The sequence below is a fragment of the Sycon ciliatum genome, chromosome 7 (genome assembly GCF_964019385.1).
Source record: "Sycon ciliatum chromosome 7, ocSycCili1.1, whole genome shotgun sequence".
Taxonomy (NCBI): domain Eukaryota; kingdom Metazoa; phylum Porifera; class Calcarea; order Leucosolenida; family Sycettidae; genus Sycon; species Sycon ciliatum.
The window spans coordinates 13,539,775-13,561,858 of NC_088649.1; the positions used below are offsets into that span (position 1 = coordinate 13,539,775).

Genomic DNA, 22,084 nt, shown 5'->3' on the forward strand with positions numbered 1-22,084 from the left:
CCCCCCCCCCACACACACACACGCGCACACACACACACACACACACACACACACGCAATACAGGTGTACCCTTGTTAGCACGACATCGGCTGTAAGACAAACCTCATTCGTAGACAACGATCAGAAATCTCCTGACACCTGACATGCGTACATTCAAGTCTGGATAGTCGATAATACTCTCTATAAGACAAAAAATTGAAACCCCCGGGTTCGTCAAACAAGGGTAGACGTGTATAGAGAGTGCCAGTAACACGCATGATGACACTACACAAAAGAAAAGAGCTAAGTATTTGGTCAGGCTCAAAACATGCATCCACGGACCGATTTCCAGGCTCAAAACCTATCTTGGGTCAAATTGATGTTATAATCCGATTTTGAGCTCATTCGGTCTGAACCGAGTTAGAAAAGAACAAGACTGGAAGATTTTCTGAATGTTATGATCAATCATTGTATTGCACCCGAGTGTTGTTTCTCACCTTCACCGTCTTCGTGACCTTCTCGACTTTCTTAACTGGCTTCTTGACAACCTGTGGTGCGGTGTCGCGGACGTAGTTGGCCGGAACGAAGCCTTCCTTGCCCTTCCCATTACGTACACTCCACCAATCCTTGTTAGCTTTGCTCACAAGCACAAGCACCTGACAACATTATCATTAGCATTTACACCGGAGAGAAAAGGAAAGCAGGTTTACGGCAGCAGATATAGCGTTTATAATGTTTGTCAGTAAAGCACCGCACCACCAAGGACAGGAGCAGAACTGCTCGTACGCACATTACACAGCACTATGATTACATCAACCCCCCCCCCCCCCCCCCAACCCTGAAATTCAGCCCAGACACCACTGCGGGAGCTGCCCACTCCGAAGTATTTTTCATATCAGTACTTGTGTGTAGTTAGGACCGTGTAGGTCTCGCTCCTGATATGTGCAATAAAAACAGTGTCTACTGTGCATGCACAGTAGACCAATGTACAGTAGACCAATGTACAGTAGACCAATGTACAGTAGACCAATGTACAGTAGACCAATGTACAGTAGACCAATGTACAGTAGACCAATGTACAGTAGACCAATGTACAGTAGACCAATGTACAGTAGACCAATGTACAGTAGACCAATGTACAGTAGACCAATGTACAGTAGACCAATGTACAGTAGACCAATGTACAGTAGACCAATGTACAGTAGACCAATGTACAGTAGACCAATGTACAGTAGACCAATGTACAGTAGACCAATGTACAGTAGACCAATGTACAGTAGACCAATGTACAGTAGACCAATGTACAGTAGACCAATGTACAGTAGACCAATGTACAGTAGACCAATGTACAGTAGACCAATGTACAGTAGACCAATGTACAGTAGACCAATGTACAGTAGACCAATGTACAGTAGACCAATGTACAGTAGACCAATGTACAGTAGACCAATGTACAGTAGACCAATGTACAGTAGACCAATGTACAGTAGACCAATGTACAGTAGACCAATGTACAGTAGACCAATGTACAGTAGGCCAATGTACAGTAGACCAATGTACAGTAGACCAATGTACAGTAGACCAATGTACAGTAGACCAATGTACAGTAGACCAATGTACAGTAGACCAATGTACAGTAGACCAATGTACAGTAGACCAATGTACAGTAGACCAATGTACAGTAGACCAATGTACAGTAGACCAATGTACAGTAGACCAATGTACAGTAGACCAATGTACAGTAGACCAATGTACAGTAGACCAATGTACAGTAGACCAATGTACAGTAGACCAATGTACAGTAGACCAATGTACAGTAGACCAATGTACAGTAGACCAATGTACAGTAGACCAATGTACAGTAGGCCAATGTACAGTAGACCAATGTACAGTAGACCAATGTACAGTAGACCAATGTACAGTAGACCAATGTACAGTAGACCAATGTACAGTAGACCAATGTACAGTAGACCAATGTACAGTAGACCAATGTACAGTAGACCAATGTACAGTAGACCAATGTACAGTAGACCAATGTACAGTAGACCAATGTACAGTAGACCAATGTACAGTAGACCAATGTACAGTAGACCAATGTACAGTAGACCAATGTACAGTAGACCAATGCACAGTAGACCAATGCACAGTAGACCAATGCACAGTAGACCAATGCACAGTAGACCAATGCACAGTAGACCAATGCACAGTAGACCAATGCACAGTAGACCAATGTACAGTAGACCAATGTACAGTAGACCAATGTACAGTAGACCAATGTCAGGGCTCACAGCAACCATGCCAAAACCTCGATTACGTGGGAGGACATCTTGGATCTGATCACCATAGAAACGAACTCGCGTGACCGCTAAGCGCAGGCGTAGAACGCAGTCGCGCAAGGAGATTTTGACTTGCTTGGGCTCAGTTGCTGTGACAAGGACTGAGTCGTGAATGGTGAAGGAGATGGCCGGAGACTGTCTCACTATCTCTATTTCATTTCGGTAGTTCTTGTTTCCTTCCAAGTGGATTATTTCGCGAGCAGTGTTGGCCTTGTCGGCCGAAGGCTTCATTCAGACTGTCCGCACACGGAGTCCTGCGAAAAGTAGCCCCGAGCAGAATCCTGCAGTCGTTGACGAAAGAGTTCAACATCTACAGCCGGACAGCTACGCCGCTGATGCACAGGCGCGGGTGACGGGAGAGGGAAAGGACTAGCATTCCTTGACGGCATGGAGCAATGACTCACATCGTGTTCTAGTTTTAGTTTCTCCGCCGTGAAGTCCTGTTGTGTAAACGTAAATACACGGCTGGTCTGCGAAGAGCCGTGTAGCGCAGTGGTGACGATGTGGAGTTGTGAATTATTTGATTCGCCACTCCGTTTCGTTGCAAGAGAACAAGTCCAATGGCTTCGCCGTTGTGCGGGCCATGCATTTCTTCGGTCTGCCATAACCATGATAACTCCTGGAGGACACAGCGATGAAGCGCCAGGCGAGTAGCAAAAACATTTCAAAAAATTGCTTTGCTGCTAGTGTTGTTTCCGCATTCACAACAAATGGAGCGCGCGCGGTTCTTCCTCGCGGCTGCACTGCAGATAGGGTTGCCTTTGAAATGTTCGTTTGTACCCGTCTCTGGCCCGATTTTGATGGCCAATAGCTTAAAATTTTCAGTAGGAAAATTAGAAGAACTTCTCCGAGAGACTTTTCAATTTTAGTACAATAATCCAAATCAGAATTACGCCCGCACCAACTGATACTTTGGCTCCATCTGTACGCCAAACCGTATCGATTAAAACAAAAAACTCTCGGACAAATCCTTACAATGGGTATTGAGAGTATGTTCCTAGAGTTTCAGAGGCCTAGGCAAAAGCATTGGTACAAATGAACATTTTGAATGCACCCCACTTTCAAGTTTTCAGAGATATCTGCCTGATCGCATGTACACGATTCTGGCATGCTGGCTGGCTCGTGTGACAGCGGCCTGTCCAAAATGGCGCCCACGCTTTTGTGTGATGCTGTGAGCCCTGAATGTACAGTAGACCAATGTACAGTAGACCAATGTACAGTAGACCAATGTACAGTAGACCAATGTACAGTAGACCAATGTACAGTAGACCAATGTACAGTAGACCAATGTACAGTAGACCAATGTACAGTAGACCAATGTACAGTAGACCAATGTACAGTAGACCAATGTACAGTAGACCAATGTACAGTAGACCAATGTACAGTAGACCAATGTACAGTAGACCAATGTACAGTAGACCAATGTACAGTAGACCAATGTACAGTAGACCAATGTACAGTAGACCAATGTACAGTAGACCAATGTACAGTAGACCAATGTACAGTAGACCAATGTACAGTAGACCAATGTACAGTAGACCAATGTACAGTAGACCAATGTACAGTAGACCAATGTACAGTAGACCAATGTACAGTAGACCAATGTACAGTAGACCAATGTACAGTAGACCAATGTACAGTAGACCAATGTACAGTAGACCAATGTACAGTAGACCAATGTACAGTAGACCAATGTACAGTAGACCAATGTACAGTAGACCAATGTACAGTAGACCAATGTACAGTAGACCAATGTACAGTAGACCAATGTACAGTAGACCAATGTACAGTAGACCAATGTACAGTAGACCAATGTACAGTAGACCAATGTACAGTAGACCAATGTACAGTAGACCAATGTACAGTAGACCAATGTACAGTAGACCAATGTACAGTAGACCAATGTACAGTAGACCAATGTACAGTAGACCAATGTACAGTAGACCAATGTACAGTAGACCAATGTACAGTAGACCAATGTACAGTAGACCAATGTACAGTAGACCAATGTACAGTAGACCAATGTACAGTAGACCAATGTACAGTAGACCAATGTACAGTAGACCAATGTACAGTAGACCAATGTACAGTAGACCAATGTACAGTAGACCAATGTACAGTAGACCAATGTACAGTAGACCAATGTACAGTAGACCAATGTACAGTAGACCAATGTACAGTAGACCAATGTACAGTAGACCAATGTACAGTAGACCAATGTACAGTAGACCAATGTACAGTAGACCAATGTACAGTAGACCAATGTACAGTAGACCAATGTACAGTAGACCAATGTACAGTAGACCAATGTACAGTAGACCAATGTACAGTAGACCAATGTACAGTAGACCAATGTACAGTAGACCAATGTACAGTAGACCAATGTACAGTAGACCAATGTACAGTAGACCAATGTACAGTAGACCAATGTACAGTAGACCAATGTACAGTAGACCAATGTACAGTAGACCAATGTACAGTAGACCAATGTACAGTAGACCAATGTACAGTAGACCACTGTACAGTAGACCAATGTACAGTAGACCAATGTACAGTAGACCAATGTACAGTAGACCAATGTACAGTAGACCAATGTACAGTAGACCAATGTACAGTAGACCAATGTACAGTAGACCAATGTACAGTAGACCAATGTACAGTAGACCAATGTACAGTAGACCAATGTACAGTAGACCAATGTACAGTAGACCAATGTACAGTAGACCAATGTACAGTAGACCAATGTACAGTAGACCAATGTACAGTAGACCAATGTACAGTAGACCAATGTACAGTAGACCAATGTACAGTAGACCAATGTACAGTAGACCAATGTACAGTAGACCAATGTACAGTAGACCAATGTACAGTAGACCAATGTACAGTAGACCAATGTACAGTAGACCAATGTACAGTAGACCAATGTACAGTAGACCAATGTACAGTAGACCAATGTACAGTAGACCAATGTACAGTAGACCAATGTACAGTAGACCAATGTACAGTAGACCAATGTACAGTAGACCAATGTACAGTAGACCAATGTACAGTAGACCAATGTACAGTAGACCAATGTACAGTAGACCAATGTACAGTAGACCAATGAAGGACATTCCTTTGCCGGGGAAAACAACACAAACCCTGCAGAGGGAGGCGGGACATTTACAGACTAAAAAAAAAAGAAATTCTGGCAGCGGTGGGATTCGAACCCACGCCTCCGGAGAGACTGGAGCCTTAATCCAGCGCCTTAGACCACTCGGCCACGCTACCCAGCACATACTATGCTCTGTCCGTATACAAATTATCAAATCCTCAACAAAATAGCTTTATCGCGAGATGTGAACTCGACACCATGCACACACACACACACACACACACACACACACGCATGCGCAGATGTGCTTGCTTGCATTCTTATGCACACATAAGGGCATACACACAAACATGCATACGCATGTCTGTATGCGCACACTCACCTCTCCCTTGGCAGCGCTGTAGTTCTTGCCTTCGTACTTGTACATTGCCTGAACCTGCGGTATGGACAGCTCCTCGACCGTCTCCACCTCCACATCCTCCGTGACTGTCTCGTCTTCCTCGTACTCCACTTCAACATCCACCATCTCAGCAGGGCCTTCAGCACTGGGAGACTGGAGAAGAGACTGGCCAGGACCATCCTGGATAAAACGGACACAAACGCACATGTGCGTTAGCAAACGCAAGCATGTGTGCACACATACACGGTCATGCACACCCACCCACAAACACAGTCGTTATGCGCGAAACGATATGTACATGTACAGTCGTTTGCCGGTTTTGAGACAGAATCCGTTAGAAGTTCACCTTGCTAACCCACAAAAACCCGGAGATCACTAACTTTAATTCAAGTTAAAAATATGTCTTACAGTAATATTCACGCAGAGTGAGCCAAAACAGCAAGCCAATCACCAGGGGAGGGATGGGGGGGGGGGGGACTTAGTGACCGACTTACAACCTCTGACGCAACCAAATTGCTGACAAGCTTGCGACTGTGCTCCTTGAGTCGGGTGATCTCGGTTGCATACACTTTGACAGCTTCCTCCAGACGCTCGTGTCCATGCAGCAGAGACTAGGTAGGAGAGAAAACGCAAGGCAACAAGAGGAAAGAGGAGAAAACAATGGAGAAGACAGAAGCAGAAGACAACGGGAGACAACAACAGATAACAACAGACAACAACAGACAACAACAGACAACATGAGACAACAACAGACAACGGAAGACAACATGAGACAACATGAGAACGGGAGACAACATGAGAACGGAAGACAACATGAGACAACAGAAGACAACGGGAGACAAAGGAAGACAACGGGAGACAACAACAGACAACAACAGACAACATGAGACAACGGAAGACAACATGAGACAACGGAAGACAACATGAGACAACGGAAAACAACGGAAGACAACAGAAGACAACGGGGGATAACAAGAGACAACAAGAGACAACGGGGGATAACGAGAGACAACAAGAGACAACGGGGGATAACGAGAGACAGCGGAAGACAACGGAAGACAACAAGAGACAGCGAGAGACAACGGGGGATAACAAGAGACAACACAGGACAAAGGCATAACCGGAATCAATGCCACTGAGACCAACACAACGAGTCGATTATTGGCTGGGCCGACAATGTCGCGAAGCGATCACATGCACGCACGCCGGGTTGGTCCCTACCTGTACGCTAATTTCATCATGGCCATAGTCGTCACTGCTGGCTAGTTGCTCCTTCTCCTTCATCCAGTACTCTGCCTCGTTGCTATCAGCATAATACTAATACACACACGCACACGCACGCACGCACACACGCACACACGCGCACACACACACACACACACACAAACACACACACACACACACACACACACACACACACACAACATACGCATAGCAACAAAATATTAGGACAGTGGAGATTCGCTATAACGACACACAATGAAATAGTGTTTGCAATACATGCACTAGTCGGCTTGCTGACTATCACTACCAACGTCTTTGCCAGCCATGGTTATCATGTGATAGTGAGAAGAAGAGTCTCTGCAAGATAGCCAACAATTGAACGGAAAAAGGACAACTGCCGCATTGCAAAACAACGTGTCTCCGTGGCGCAATCGGTTAGCGCGTTCGGCTGTTAACCGAAAGGTTGGTGGTTCAAGCCCACCCGGGGACGACCTTTGCTTTTTGCATTCTTTTCCCAAAAAAATAGCTTCAAAGAAGAAGAAAAAAGTAAGCTGTTCCCACACCGGGAATTGAACCCGGGCCGTCTGGGTGAAAACCAGAAATCCTAACCACTAGACCATATGGGAGATGGCTGAAAGACCACTACTACTGATGGTATACGTGTATAAGCCACCCGTGCATTGAAAACAAAACTTGAATCAATAAGCCCATTTGTGTACCACCAATGCCCTACGCAGCCGCCACCTGGGTACGGGTAGGGCTGTGTAGGGTGTTGCATTGTAGACCTTATATGTACTCACATAGATTACTCACATATTCCATATTTGGCAATGTGTAATGTGCTTATACGGACTGTATGATCAATAGACGCATCCTTCCTCTTGTCCACATAATGGCTAAAACTACTAGTATTCGTCCATCGCTATATCTAGTCTGCTACAAGTCCCCTTTTTGACAATTTCTTTATTCTGATGCTGCATGCCCGTCTAACCGCCGCATAACTCGTGATTACTCCTTCAATCTCCTGCAAATACCCTTCCTCAGAGGCCCTTGTGGCCGATCGTCAATCCAGCTTGTGGGAAGCGTATTGTGGAACAGTCTCTCGGCCGAACTTCGAGCCATTGGAGAGAAAAAGCGGTTGAGTGACGCATTGCGCTCGCAAGACCTCCTTATTCTCCCAGTTGCCTAAACCGCTTTTTGTACTGTGCCAAAGATCTGGATCTCACTCTGATGATTATTCTCTGCAATACGAAACCGGTCAGTCAACACAAATGACTTCGTAACGATGAGTGCTTTGTGTAGGAGGAACCTGCCTCCCTCGATCTTGGTTTTCGAGACCTCCCTCAAAGCCTCTTCCCCCAACTATGGAAACTCCCCAACGTGGCCATACCCTTGGCATGCGTCGTTCTGCCACCGCCACTGCTATCGACACAGGTGAATTGGCAGCCAAGCGCATTCGCATGCCAGATGATGACGCATCCTCTTCCAAGACTTCAACGCCTGCTGCCAATGACCCTTCATTGCTATTGTCACCTGGTGGTGTGTGTCTCGTTTATCCACAAGTGATAAGATTCTCAGTGAACAGACTAAGAGATTGGCAACACTGAAGCAACAGATTTCCGGTAACTGCTTTGACGGTTTCCTCTTGAAGAAATTCTGCAAGCTAACGGATAAGGCTCGAGACTTCGAGTGCTGTGCTCATGTGAATCGTTGTATTGACACTCGTCGTCAACGAACTAGTAAAGTCGAAGATATCAAGAAGGATTCCAGACAGGATTTGGATGATTTAGGCACCCTGTCGATCTCTGATAGATCTGCGTTTTACCTGCAGAAAGGGTAGTTGAAAAATACTAAAAAATTTCGTTTCTCAAAAACAATCGGTAACCCCGGACGGCTCCTTAGTGATCCTTCTGATATCATTATTTTGTAATGCAGATGAACACTTAGGCACCCAGCAGCCATGTCTTGCGACAATGCGGCAACGAGAGAGTTAGAGAGAGGGAAAGCATACGTTGGGTTGTCATATTTTAGCGTTTTTGTTTGTTTTGTTGCAGAGGTGTTTTACCGAGTGATTCCGGAATTATTAGTTCTCATCATCATTAAAATTGCTCGCTTGCATTTATTGCGCAGTTCTTGTGTTCCAGATATCGAGGTTCAACTTGATCAATTCAGGTTGTATGGTGGAGATCGGATAGAACGACCTTGCATATAACGACAGGTTGAGCTGAGTGACACAATTCTGTTGCCCAAGTCGTTTCGTAAGTCCTTTGCGAAGATCGGGTTTAGCGACAGATCGAATATAGTGACATTTTGTTCTGTCCCGAAGGAGTGTCGTTATATCCAATCTCCACTGTATTGTAAGACTTTGGGTGGAGAGCCAAGGATTAATTTATAAGAAGAAAAGAGGACCAAAGAGTAACTGGTGGTGTTTGTGGATATTATAGCGTAACTTGTAGCTCTTTGCTCCTCTTTCCTTCCACTATATTGTGTATTATTCGTTTTCATTACATTTTTTCGAACATTGCATTCATTGTGAACTGGCTGCACTGGATCGGGAGAAAGCATACCTGCTGAGCCTGGACGGCCTCCTCTAGACGCTGACGTCGCGCGGCCGACAGCTGCTTCAAGCGCTGCCACTTGTCCTGCAGCTGCTGACTGCGCTGCGTGATCGTCTTGTTGGCATAGTGCCCGTCGTTGCACAGCTGCTTGGCAGTGGAGGCCAGAGAGTGGACTCTGGACTCATGACCGGCTGTCTCAGCCTCCAGAGTCTGCACACACAACAGAACACGTACAAACACAACCAGGTACCGTCAAACAACAAAGATCGATAAAGAAACAGCAGCAGTACCGGTAATAAATCAATTACCGTATTCCGTGAAATGCAGGCTGGATGTACGCGTTTCGTCACAACAAATGTGGGTGCGGCTCATACAGTGAAACCTGTCTAAGACGACCGCTCAAGGGACTTTCACAATGTGGTCTCTGTTACCAGGTGGTCTCCCTATCCAGGGTCATTTGACTGGAAATAGCATCCCTCGGTCCTGGTTTCAGTGGTCGTCTAGGACAGGTGGTCGCCTTGACAGGTTTTACTGTAGTTCAGTGCGGCTTATACTTTGGAAAATGCGGCAATAGTTGCAGAGCAAGCACTGCCTGGTAACCGAGCAGACATAGGTCCTCTGCACATGACCTGGCATTATTCTCCTCTCTCTTCGGAGCATGTTCACAAACTTCCCCGGCTACAACAATCAAATGTCATCAAGGACAGCGGGCGACAAAGTGCCATGCAGCCCGGCTAGCTCATTCGGTAGAGCATGAGACTCTTAATCTCAGGGTCGTGGGTTCGAGCCCCACGTTGGGCGCATTCTTTTTCTTCCCTTTTTTCCCAAATTGGAATGGAGTGGACCTACAACAGTCTTCTTGGTCGAATAGTTGCCGAAAGAAGCCAGAACTTCCACGTCTTCCGAATTTCAGCCGTGCTCCTCCTTTAGGGCCGATTTCCACTACGGTACCGTGAGTGTCGTGCCGTGAGTATCCATCGTGATATAAGCTCGCCAAAACGCACTCTGGGTTGGATTTCACAGAGCGCAACTGGACAATAGAGAGGTTCCGGGGTACGATTTTCCGTGCCAAAATCCGTGTGGGCGCTACGGATTTTTTCCAGGCGTGCTCCATACGATTTTTCGGCACGGACTGGCTTTCACACGAACCATGTTTCGTATGGAGATTTTGCGTCATCGGGTGCAGAAAGATTTTTCGCGTACAAATTTGGTACGAGAAACATGGGTTTTCCGCGGGAAGTTTTGATTTCGGTACAAATTTTCAAAATAAAAAGGCATAGCGCGGGAATGTGACGTGTTTGCGATCGTAACCTAGGCAATGATGGCAAACACAGAAGTTCCGTACTCCGGAACATTTCACTGCTCGAAAACGACGTATAACAAATCCGTAGCACCTCTACGGATTTTGGCACGAAAAATCGTACTGCGGAACCTCTCTATTGTCTCTTTCGAGCAGTGAAATGTTCCGGAGTACGGAACTTATGTGTTTGCCGTCATTGTCCAGGTTACGATCGCAAACACGTCACATTCCCGCGCTATGCCTTTTATTTTGAAAGATTGTACCGAAATCAAAACTTCTCGCGGAAAATCGATGTTTCTCGTACCAAATTTGTTCGCGAAAAATCTTTCTGCACCCGATGACGCAAAATCTCCATACGAAACATGGTTCGTATGAAAGCCAGTCCACACGGATTCTCCGTGCCGAAAAATCGTATGGAGCACGCCTGGAAAAAATCCGTAGCGCCCATACGGATTTTGGCACGGAAAATCGTACCCCGGAACCTCTCTATTGTCTCTGACCAGAGTGGCTGCACCAAAATACAAAATTCCGACCTGTTGCAAGGCAAGCAGCTGCTATCCAGGTAAATAAAAAACATTATGGAGAAAAAAAGAAAGCGCCCAACGTGGGGCTCGAACCCACGACCCTGAGATTAAGAGTCTCATGCTCTACCGACTGAGCTAGCCGGGCTGCACATTGTAACATGTTTAGTATAGTCCCTCAATTGTCACCAATACAAAAACAGCGGGGACGGACCGACTCTCCGTACACAAAAAAATCATAAAACATAAACTACAGCGGAGCATTTGGAATTCTGAACGCCATTCGGGCGGGGCAGAGTGATTTCCGAGGCGGTCTAATTGGTGACAATGACCATCCTGCATGAGCGCTTATTTAAAAAAATGCAGGGCCGAGGAAAAAGTGATCGGTGAGGGAGTCGGTTAACTGATGTGATCGGAAAGCAAGGTCTCACTGTACTTCAAAGTACTTGCATACGGCTAACACAGAGTCCGCCAACTTTCCCCACGACCGGCGGAAGCCGTTTTCGACTGGTCCGGCCATACCATATGCCTTTCATACGTTGTGTATGATATGAAGGGTACGTCATACGTTGTGTATGATATGAAGGGTACGGTCCTCGGCAGTAAACAGGCATTGATGGCCTGGCCAAAACAGTTAGTCGCGCCACGACCGGACCAACCAGACCGGTTCCCCCCCCCCCTGCCCCTGTTCCCGTATCATGAACCAACAAGAGTACAGAGATCTACAGAGTCACGGTGCAAGTCCACACAAACCTGCGGCACGACTCGCTTTCAGAACCATGTCACCGTTCACAATGTAATGCATCTGACTGTACAGCGTACCACAAACCACACTGCACACAAATAACCTTGTATCTTGAACACATGTATCTGGAAACACTCCGGCAAATGCCGATGTCTGATGATCGCCAGGATGCATGAAATTTGAAGTTCCAGTAAAATAGACCTTTGCGTCCGATGTGAGTACACATCTGGTCATATCATTTTTTTTACGGTACGCAGACTTCCACCGTGGCCAATTCATGTTTCAGAAAATACTTTCGGCAACCGGATTGCAGCGGGACTGGTTACATCATGAAAATGAAATAATTTTGAAAAAAAAACCTTGATAGCAGACCACTACTTGCGGATAATTCTTTGTCAGCTTGGACACGTCAATGAAACAGAAAAGAACACTTTCCTGGAATTTTCTGGAACTTCATTGACTGAATATGAGTCCCGGCCAGCGAAAACCAGCACTTGTGTACTTGATATCAATCATCAAAATGTGACGTCAAAGTTTGGGACGCGCAGTGAGCTGGCTTTTGAAGATTCTTTTTCGATCGAGTGGGTGTCTTTGTTGTCAAAGGAGTTTCGAGTGTCTTCAAATGTCTCTGGTCAATTGATTTCAGCGCTAGAGGAGAGCTCATCACACGGAGGTTGAGTTTAGACACAGCGATGGCGACAGGTGTCGCGACAAGGACTTAGCCTTAGGTCCAGAGTTGTCAGCATGAGACTCCCTGTACGAAGCGGCGCTGAAAGTTAGTTCGCGATCGGAATTATTTCTTTGGTGGCGATCTCGCTGAGTTTGTCCAGCAGTGGCAAGTCTCATATGCATAGCAATGAAGAGCCCTCATAAAATCGACACTGGATACTGATGGCGACGATAGTCAGTGCTGGAGTAATATCGACTGCGAGGAGAAGCTGAATGTCGACCCGCTGAGCGATCCGTATTTCTACATCGACACCAATGATGTTGCAGACACTGATGGAGGGCTTCTCACGGCGCAAAACAGAGCGTAGTATTATCAGTACTCTACCTTGCCAGACGACGCCAAGCTGGCTGCTGCCTGTGCTGAAAAAGGCGATCCCTAAAAAGTCAAACCGGCTGAACGCTTTGGGGCAACATCTTCACGTGCTACAAAACGCGAATATTCGCTCATATCATTGAAATACAATTATGCTGAAATCATGGTCTGAGTAAAAGTGTGCAAGGGAGTGGATGTCAGTGGTATTGGTCAGTACATCTATCAGTATGGCAAGCTTTGGGACAACGCTCAAACTGCCAGCACAGAGGTCCCTGAACACAATTTGGAAGGCCAGCCACCAATCATCGTTTTGCACTCTGGTGTTGTAAAGAAGGTAGTGGTGTATACGGAATATCGTCACACTTCTGAACTACTCATGCCTGCCGCACCAAGAGGGCAAGCCTGACTTGCATTATATTTACTTACATGTACCTGTCCCACATTACAATCAGAAACTGTAGGATCAACTTGCATGGAGTTACTGGGCATGGATGCTGCGCCAACTGTACCGAATCTTGACCTGTGTGACTTCAAACTCTATTTTCCATGCTTTTGCTCATCAGATTGTCACCAAACTTGATAACTTGAATGATTAATACTAGTGTAGAATCAATTTCGAGCGAAAAAATAATTTTTGAAAAATTACACATGTTCAGGTTTCTGCTGGCTGGGGCTCATATATCATTCGAAGAAAAAAAATTGGCTGTTTCCACCCGGGATCGAACCGGGGACCTTTCGCGTGTTAGGCGAACGTGATATTCCTATGTTCATACAAACGCATTGAAAACAAAGAAAAAAAGTTTGGTTGGCAGCGGTGGGATTCGAACCCACGCCTCCGGAGAGACTGGAGCCTTAATCCAGCCCCTTAGACCACTCGGCCACGCTACCTAACACATTTATGTAAAACGTAGCATGCGGAATTCTATCAACAAAATCTCACATGAAGAAGAAAAAAATCAATCTTGGCAGCGGTGGGATTCGAACCCACGCCTCCGGAGAGACTGGAGCCTAAATCCAGCGCCTTAGACCACTCGGCCACGCTACCAGGCACAAGAAACAGTTATGAATGTTATCTGTTGGAGCAAGAGTATGTAAGCTTCCAAGAGTGTGCAACTCCCGATGCCCTTGCTGTGGGGTCAGCCGACTGTGAAAACTCACATGACGTGGTGTAGCGTTCCTGCTGTACCGTGTACGTTCCCAGGAATCCCAGCCCATTTTTAGCGACAAGTAGAGTTGGAAAAATACCACTCCCTGACAGAATCCCAATCAGCCTATGCGAGTCATCAGCATAATCATGGCAGATATTCGGCCTGAGCGCACGCTAGCCTTCGTTGCACGTAGTATAAATCGTACTTTGAACATGCGATGTGCGTTTTCGCCGTCGGAGACCCTGTACCCAGAGTTGCACACTCTTGGGAGCTTATATACCGTATAATAGAGACTAGGCTTCTACAAGAGACTGCGCTTGTAATGGAGGTAATATGGTACTCTTGGTTGGAGAATGGAAAAGATAATCACGGCCATAGGACATCACATCGCTGGCTTAAGTTAAAGAGTCAGACTCGACAGAGCCTGGTGGTAAATTGGCCAGAGTAACAGTAAATTAATGAATACCAGCCGCTCTTCTCTAGGTGTTTCTTTACTCTTTGCCGACTTCGCCGACTTGTTTGGAACTGGTACGCCTGAACCAGCAGATTTGTGTGATGGTGAAGTGCACAAGATGCAAAAATGGCTGTCAGACACCTGTCATTGGGCTGAAGGAGATAAGCGAAAATTTTGCCTGGGCGGAGGAAGTACAAGCGTAGTCTCTAATACTAGCGCACTAAGAGGACCTTCCGAAACAATACTGGCACAGTCTCGCACGGTGCTTCTCATGGAGAATATACAGTAATCAATATCCGGAGCCTCCACTGCAGCCGATGGGAGGTATGCGCCAAAGATGGCCTTCACCTTTTTGCGGGGCAAGTTGCTCCATACTTTGGCAGGTACAACCCATTCTAGTGCATTTATGAGTATGACCTTACAAACGTCATGATCTTTCAATAAGACTTTTATGCAGAGCTGGTATCACAGAGTGTACGTTTGTAGTGGACTTGCCCCGCAAAACCTAATGGCGGGAAATTGATGCATATGTCCCATTAATCATCTCCTAAAATCGCAGACAACAGACAGTCTCACGGGGAGTCCACTCACCTTATGCTTAGCAAGCAAGTGTCGTGTGCTGTTCAGATCATGCCCTGTGTCGGCCATTGTGGCCAGCTGCTCCGCTTCTTTCATCCACACCTAAACCAACAAACCAAGAACAGGAATGCCACCAGGACTCCGGAGAGAGTAGAATAGTGCACACAATGCTCCGCCAAATACAGCACATGTAGCAAGCACGGCAAATACCGTAACTATGGAAACATAACTAAGACTCGTGTTTGGACAGGAGGATACTGCATGCTCTGTAAGGCTGCTGCTGCAGCTGCTGGCTGTAATCCACGATGCAGTCATGTGACATGCTTTTGTAACCGGCCTCACCTCTTCCTCCTGTACGCTGGACAGGAACTGCTGCAGCGAGTGCGAAGCCTCCAGGCGGGCCCGGCGGGTGGATGAGGACGAGAGGAGAGAGTCGCAGGCCGCCTGCAGCGCCTGCTGCTTCTGCAGAATGTTGATGGTGGCCACGTCCTTCTCGTCTTCCGTGTCGACGAACTTCTGGCTCTGCGCGATCAGCTGCTTGCAGCGTTCGGCGTGTAGCGAAACGCCAGACTCGGCAATGCCGTGTTTCTCCAGCAGGTCTGTGACGCCGGTTAAGTGCTTGCCCAGGTCGTCACCTTTGAACGTAGCCTGAACATATGCACACACACACACATGCACGCCAGATGCATGCACGCCAAACGCACGCACACGAGCACACACACACACACACACACACACACACACACACACATGCACACGTGTGCACACACACACACACACACACACACACACACACACACACACACACACACATGCGCACACACACACACATACACACACGTGCACACACAGATACACGTGCACACACACACACACACACACACACACACACACACACATGTGCAGGCACTCATGTACATACACATCACACATCACACAATGGGAGAGGCAAAGAAGGATGAGATGAGCAGCCGCCGTGAAATGTACACCCATGGTTGGTTTCTGACGAACAGAGTAGAGCGTCCCCTTGGTGGACACCTCTCAATCAAGAACACATCCAAAAATTTAATGTTGAACAGATACAAATTTTAATAATGCAATGAATATAACTAAATGCGCACTCATATCACAACCATGGGGACGAATCATGTACATGTATTCCAGAACGTTTTCTTGTCACAATTATCAATGGAATTCGTGACTAAAGAGAATGATGAAACTACAATAGGATTTATACACTTGGAGTGGAACAGCGAGGATACAAGCATAGTAAGAAAAATAGCACAAACCTAGGAACAATGTGCACAGGTAATAAACTATAGGTGAGGTGAGAAATGATAGGAAATTCAGCAAGTGCAGTGTGACAATGGACATGCATGTGCAAGTGTGTGTGAGTGCGAATTTACTGGAATAGCGTAAGTGCGGTGACATATTGTAGTTTCATCATTCTCTTTAGTCACGAATTCCATTGATAATTGTGACAAGAAAACGTTCTGGAATACATGTACATGATTCGTCCCCATGGTTGTGATATGAGTGCGCATTTAGTTATATTCATTGCATTATTAAGATTATTGTCTCCACGTCGCCTTTTTAGATACAAATTTATTGCTCAATACCCGAGTTTGGCTCAATACCCGAGCTCAATACAGTACCCGAGTTTCAAGATGCAAATTTCATAATGCTAAAAAAAACTCTCTGAAAGCAAGAGTACATGAAAACCAGAGCGTGCAGCTTGGGGCCTTTTCTACTATGGGTGTCTGTCACGGCGAAATTCCGTGATTACATCATATTTGGTGCAGATCTGAGACGGGAAGTGGCGTAGTGCATACAACTGAGCTGCAGTCGTGCAGAAAGAGACCTGCTGGAATCCTGCTTGTACGCACTACTTCACTAAAATGATGTAATCACAGAATTTCACTGTGACAGCAACCCATCCGAGCTGCACACTCTTGGTTTCATGTACTCTTGACGAAACCAAGAGTCCATAACCCAAGAGTATGCAACTGTGATCTCTTTTCTATGGGCCAGATGCGCGGCGCGCTGCCTTCATTACATCATTCAGCTGCAGTCCGCGCACTGCGGAAAATCAAACACCGCGCTTTCCCTCTGGTTTGAAATGAACTTTCGTACGGAACTGGAGTTCACGCGCCATAACTCAGAGATCGCGTAGCTACTGGAACGAATCGAGCAAAAACGGATGGGCTCGTACGAGAAATTGTGAGTTTGAATGCATGCTTTCAGAGCGTGATGAAGGCAAGTTACGTAATGAAGGCAGCGCGCCGCGCACTGGGCCATAACCACAGTTGCATACTCTTGTTTATGCACTCTTGGCGAAACTCATTTCATCCGATAAATAAAAGCGCAGTGAAAAAAAAGCAACCTGGAAGCGGATAAAATGCAGTGAAAAAAAAGAAGGCTGGCAGCGGTGGGATTCGAACCCACGCCTCCGGAGAGACTGGAGCCTTAATCCAGCGCCTTAGACCACTCGGCCACGCTACCTGTGACAGTTTAATTAGTTGAGGACTACATCCAAGAAGTATTACAACAGCACAGAATGCTGTCAAAGCCCAAGCCCTGCTGCTCCGCTCCAGTCTGCCGGAGGCCAAGTAGCGTGTAATTGACCTGGCTGCGGAGTAGGGCGCTTCCAGTTGGCTGACCTGCAGGCCCTTAAAGCGCCATGGATTTTCCCTCTCCAAAGCGGAGTTTCGCGATGGAGTTCATCTAAGGTACAGCTGACAACCATCAGGCAGCAGGGTGCGTTTGTGGAAGCCAGTTTACAGCGGCCCATGCCCTGTCGTGCCCCACCGGCGGCTACCCTACCATCAGGCACAACGCGATCCGTGATGTGACCGCTGGGTTTCTTGAAGCGTGTTGCCACCAATGTATCTGTGGAGCCTCATCTCGAGCCTCTGAGTGGGGAGCAGCTTCGCTATCGCACCGCCATCCGCGACGACCAGGCTTGTAGCGGCCTGACTCCTATTACGTCACTTCATACATACAAGCATGCGCAAGAAAATAAATCATTCTCTTTGGTCTCAACTTCTTTGTTGTCCGGTTGGCCAAAGTAGCCGTCGTCTAGGGCCCGACGTAAAACCCTAAAGGCTCGCTTGGATGTAGCAGCAAATGGAGTGTGGGGAGGGCGGTTCGAACGCATCTTCTTCGACGTCCGGGTTTTCAACCCTTTTGCGTCTTCGAACCAGTCCTCCTCCATTTCTGCCACCTACGTTCGCCATGAGAAAGTGAAGAAGAGGTCGTACGAAGAGAGGCTGCGAGAGATCGAGCATGCTTCATCTGTCCCTTTGGTCTTCTCGACAACCGGTGGCACGGGTAAGCAATCTGCCTCACTTTACAAGCGTATTGCATCCCTCATTGCTGAGAAAAGCAGCGAACCGTATTCGGTTGTCATGGCATTCATCCGCCTTAGCTTTGCTCAGAGCAAGTGTCATATGCCTGCGTGGTAGCTGCTCTGTTTTCGCTGTGCATGCACCTGGCTCTTCTTCTGCCTCCCTAGTTGCTGCCAAAGCTGGTACTTCCCGTCATTTGTAGTCTTTAGTGCGGACCTTTGAGCTGTTGGTTATTTATTGTGCATTTCACGGAGAAGGTGGAGAGCCCGAACGTGCGCATTTTTCTTACTTTTTCACGGAGAAGGCGGAGAGCGCGAACCGGTTAAAAAAATTACCGGTAAACTAGTAGAGCAAAAAAATGAATCCTGGCAGCGGTGGGATTCGAACCCACGCCTCCGGAGAGACTGGAGCCTAAATCCAGCGCCTTAGACCACTCGGCCACGCTACCTGATACAACACACAAAGGAAACTGAGGGCACAAATTATTCCAGAACCCCCGCTCAATTTCAAGGCTGAATGGAACAAACCTATGATACGGTCTAATAAGATAGAACTGTCCCGATGGCTTTTCAAAACCTGATTCTGGCTAAACTAAGGCTCGAAACTCCACTTCAAATTCGAAAAATCTGGGTTTGGGTCTTTGGGATCTGGTTCTCCACGCATTTTCCCATGGTTTACCTGTCCTAATTTCATAAAACCTAGCCGAATTTCGAACTCCCTAACTTTTCCGGTCTCAAAAGTGGCAGGGAAGAATTGAACAGGTCGCACAATGCAGGACATACAGTTGTTTAGTATATCCACCAGTAACTTGCCAGTTATGGATGAATGGAGACTGTACATAACTGTGTTCCCTACCTCCAGCAGCACCATTTCCTTCATCAGCTCATCCATCTCCTTGAAGATCATGGTCAGCTCTCTGGTGTCTGCCAGGGCACTCTGTAGGGCGTCAAGGTGGACCTTGAGACGCTCCCACTCACGCTTCACATTGCCAGCACTGCACACAGAGATGGACAGGACGGAAACAGGAAACGGGAAAACGAACGAGTAAAAAACAGAGAAGGAGCAGGAGACATTTGGTGATAGTGTCGTGGCTGGCTGATCATCCCTACGTGTTAGTTATCCCAAGCCCGTTGGCACAAAGTACAGTCGACTCCTGATATAAGAAACCTAATCGTGCAGGAGAATCAGTTCTTTATAGCCAAAGTTCGTTATAACAGAAATGCACCCACACGGTGGGTTCAAACTGGGACATGGACAGCAGTTCGGTATATCACGAATTCGCTATATGCGAGTTTGTTATAAGTGGAGTCGACTGTATACCGGTACGTGCGCCTCTTGGTCATTCCACTCAGGGGTACCTCAGACCCACAGCACAGAGAGATCACGGTGGCGGAGCCGTCAGGTGCAGTGCCATAAAATCCCGCAATGAAGTACATAGGCGTCAATTTGGGCCTGGGCACAAATGTGGGCCCGGGCGCTATTTCGGATAAGTGAAATTAAACTAATAGAGAGGTTTAGCACAACGAAATTCGTTGTTCATTTTCGTTATGCCGCTGTACGAAAAAGCCGACCGAAATTCGCTGAATTTTTGTTTAGCAGAATGTTCGCCACGAACTTCGGTGTTGCTAGTGGATACCGTGGATGTCGCGGAAATCCCCGCGAAATACAAAAATAGTAATCCTCGTCACTCCCCGACTTTCGTAAACTGGCGGCCTCACCACTCGAATGCTTCTTGAGCAGGAGATGAAGCCGATCCACAACTGGCACAAGCCCTTTCTTTTTCAGCCCAGCAAATCTCTCATCGCTCTGGGAAAGCAGCAGAGCTGCTTCTTCATTCGTGCGTGATTTCCGCAAACAATTCGGCATCGACCTCACAAGGCGGAGCATCATGAGATCCATCTGCGTATCCCACGTAAGTCGTCGTCCCTCCTGATCACCAGAGGTAACAGCAGCTGCAGAAACTGCAGGATTTGAGTTCGGCTTAGACATTCTGGTCGTGAAAACAAGAACCTCAGAAAAAATGTCGAAAGGAAAGGATAAATTCTCATGTGATCGCGGTACGAAAAGTCGACAGACCAAACTTCGTTGGATTGATGTTTTCCGCGAGTGTGTGTCCCGAAGTTCGTTGCAAGTTTCGTTACTCGTTCCCGGGCTTCAAAATCTAACGAAAGTTCAGACAAATTTCGTTATGCTAAACCTCTCTAATGTTCACATCATGCCGTGCTACTACAGGTACGTATATGGTTAGCACTGGGCACTAGCGCACTGTATACTATAGTTATAGTTATACTACTGTACTGTACATACACGCAGAGCTGTACATGCAATGCAATGCACTGGGTACTGTACACTATAGTTATACTACTGTACTGTACATGCACGCAGAGCTGTGCATGCAATGCAATGTACTGGGTACTGTATACTATAGTTATACTACAGTACTGTACATACACGTGTAGCTGTACATGCAATGCACTGTACTGGGTACTGTATACTATAGTTATACTACTGTACTGTACATACACGTGTAGCTGTACATGCAATGCAATGTACTGGGTACTGTATACTATAGTTATACTACTGTACTGTACATGCACGCAGAGCTGTACATGCACTGCACTGCACTGTGTACTGGACCTGTGCTGTTGGCCATGGGCGTTTACACGGAGGTGGGCTAGAAAATGAGACAAGAGGGTTGACACGCGGCAACTGGGCGCGTTGAGAAACAAGAAGCCAAACCAATACTGGTGCCTGCCTGGTGGGCACTAGTGCTAAATCTCCTCTATGTAAACTTGCTTATCACATATCACGTGAGAGTTTCCTAGGATGTGGCCAATCACTGATCTGTACGAGCGGGCAAGAAATCAGTCCAACGCCCGCCGCGTCCAAAGCCCGTCGTCCGCGACAACCCTGACTGTGACTGGGCACGTGAAATCTACGGGATGTGAATTGTGAATAAGGTCACCATGGTGATTGTACGGCGCAGTGTGACATGTGAACGCGTGGTCGAAAGTGGCGGGAATTGAGAGTTCACCATAGGGAGTTGGGAGTTCACCATAGAGAGTTGGGAGTTCACCATAGGGAGTTGGGGACTAAGAATTTTTTTGAGATTTTTGGAAATTTTTTCTTGTTGAAAATGCTACAGCTGATGACGTGAGCGCGTGAGAAGATGAAATTTTACCGTCAGCTTTTCTTTTTTTTCCTTTCAAGTATTCCTGCACACGAGGTCGACTTTCTCCTTTTGATTCTTTCAGGTTCGGTTCTGAACATGGCAGAACGGTTTGTGCCAGTTTCGAACCAGGAAGTGGTGGCTGGTAGCACCCCCGCAGCAACTACCGCAGCTACCAAGGGCTGGGT

General features: G+C 46.7%; 1 protein-coding gene and 8 non-coding genes across 9 annotated transcripts in view; 1 reads left to right on the plus strand and 8 right to left on the minus strand.

Annotated features, from left to right (window-relative positions):
* Positions 1–22,084, minus strand: part of LOC135821038 (spectrin beta chain-like) — a 181,080-nt gene that overhangs the window by 136,083 nt on the left and 22,913 nt on the right. Inside the window, exons 13-20 of the mRNA XM_065334099.1 lie at positions 19,583–19,721; positions 15,723–16,028; positions 15,393–15,482; positions 9,601–9,801; positions 7,031–7,126; positions 6,304–6,420; positions 5,792–5,989; positions 477–635 (exon numbers count right to left, since the gene is read on the minus strand). Of these exons, the coding sequence (XP_065190171.1) occupies positions 477–635; positions 5,792–5,989; positions 6,304–6,420; positions 7,031–7,126; positions 9,601–9,801; positions 15,393–15,482; positions 15,723–16,028; positions 19,583–19,721 (1,306 nt within the window). The remainder of the gene's footprint in view (positions 1–476; positions 636–5,791; positions 5,990–6,303; positions 6,421–7,030; positions 7,127–9,600; positions 9,802–15,392; positions 15,483–15,722; positions 16,029–19,582; positions 19,722–22,084) is intronic.
* Positions 5,504–5,585, minus strand: Trnal-aag (transfer RNA leucine (anticodon AAG)). The gene has a single exon. It is a non-coding gene; the product is annotated as a tRNA-Leu (tRNA).
* Trnan-guu (transfer RNA asparagine (anticodon GUU)) lies at positions 7,450–7,523 on the plus strand. The gene has a single exon. It is a non-coding gene; the product is annotated as a tRNA-Asn (tRNA).
* Trnae-uuc (transfer RNA glutamic acid (anticodon UUC)) lies at positions 7,588–7,659 on the minus strand. The gene has a single exon. It is a non-coding gene; the product is annotated as a tRNA-Glu (tRNA).
* On the minus strand, positions 11,488–11,560 carry Trnak-cuu (transfer RNA lysine (anticodon CUU)). Its single transcript has one exon. It is a non-coding gene; the product is annotated as a tRNA-Lys (tRNA).
* Positions 14,006–14,087, minus strand: Trnal-aag (transfer RNA leucine (anticodon AAG)). Its single transcript has one exon. It is a non-coding gene; the product is annotated as a tRNA-Leu (tRNA).
* Trnal-uag (transfer RNA leucine (anticodon UAG)) lies at positions 14,163–14,244 on the minus strand. The gene has a single exon. It is a non-coding gene; the product is annotated as a tRNA-Leu (tRNA).
* Positions 17,801–17,882, minus strand: Trnal-aag (transfer RNA leucine (anticodon AAG)). Its single transcript has one exon. It is a non-coding gene; the product is annotated as a tRNA-Leu (tRNA).
* Trnal-uag (transfer RNA leucine (anticodon UAG)) lies at positions 19,094–19,175 on the minus strand. The gene has a single exon. It is a non-coding gene; the product is annotated as a tRNA-Leu (tRNA).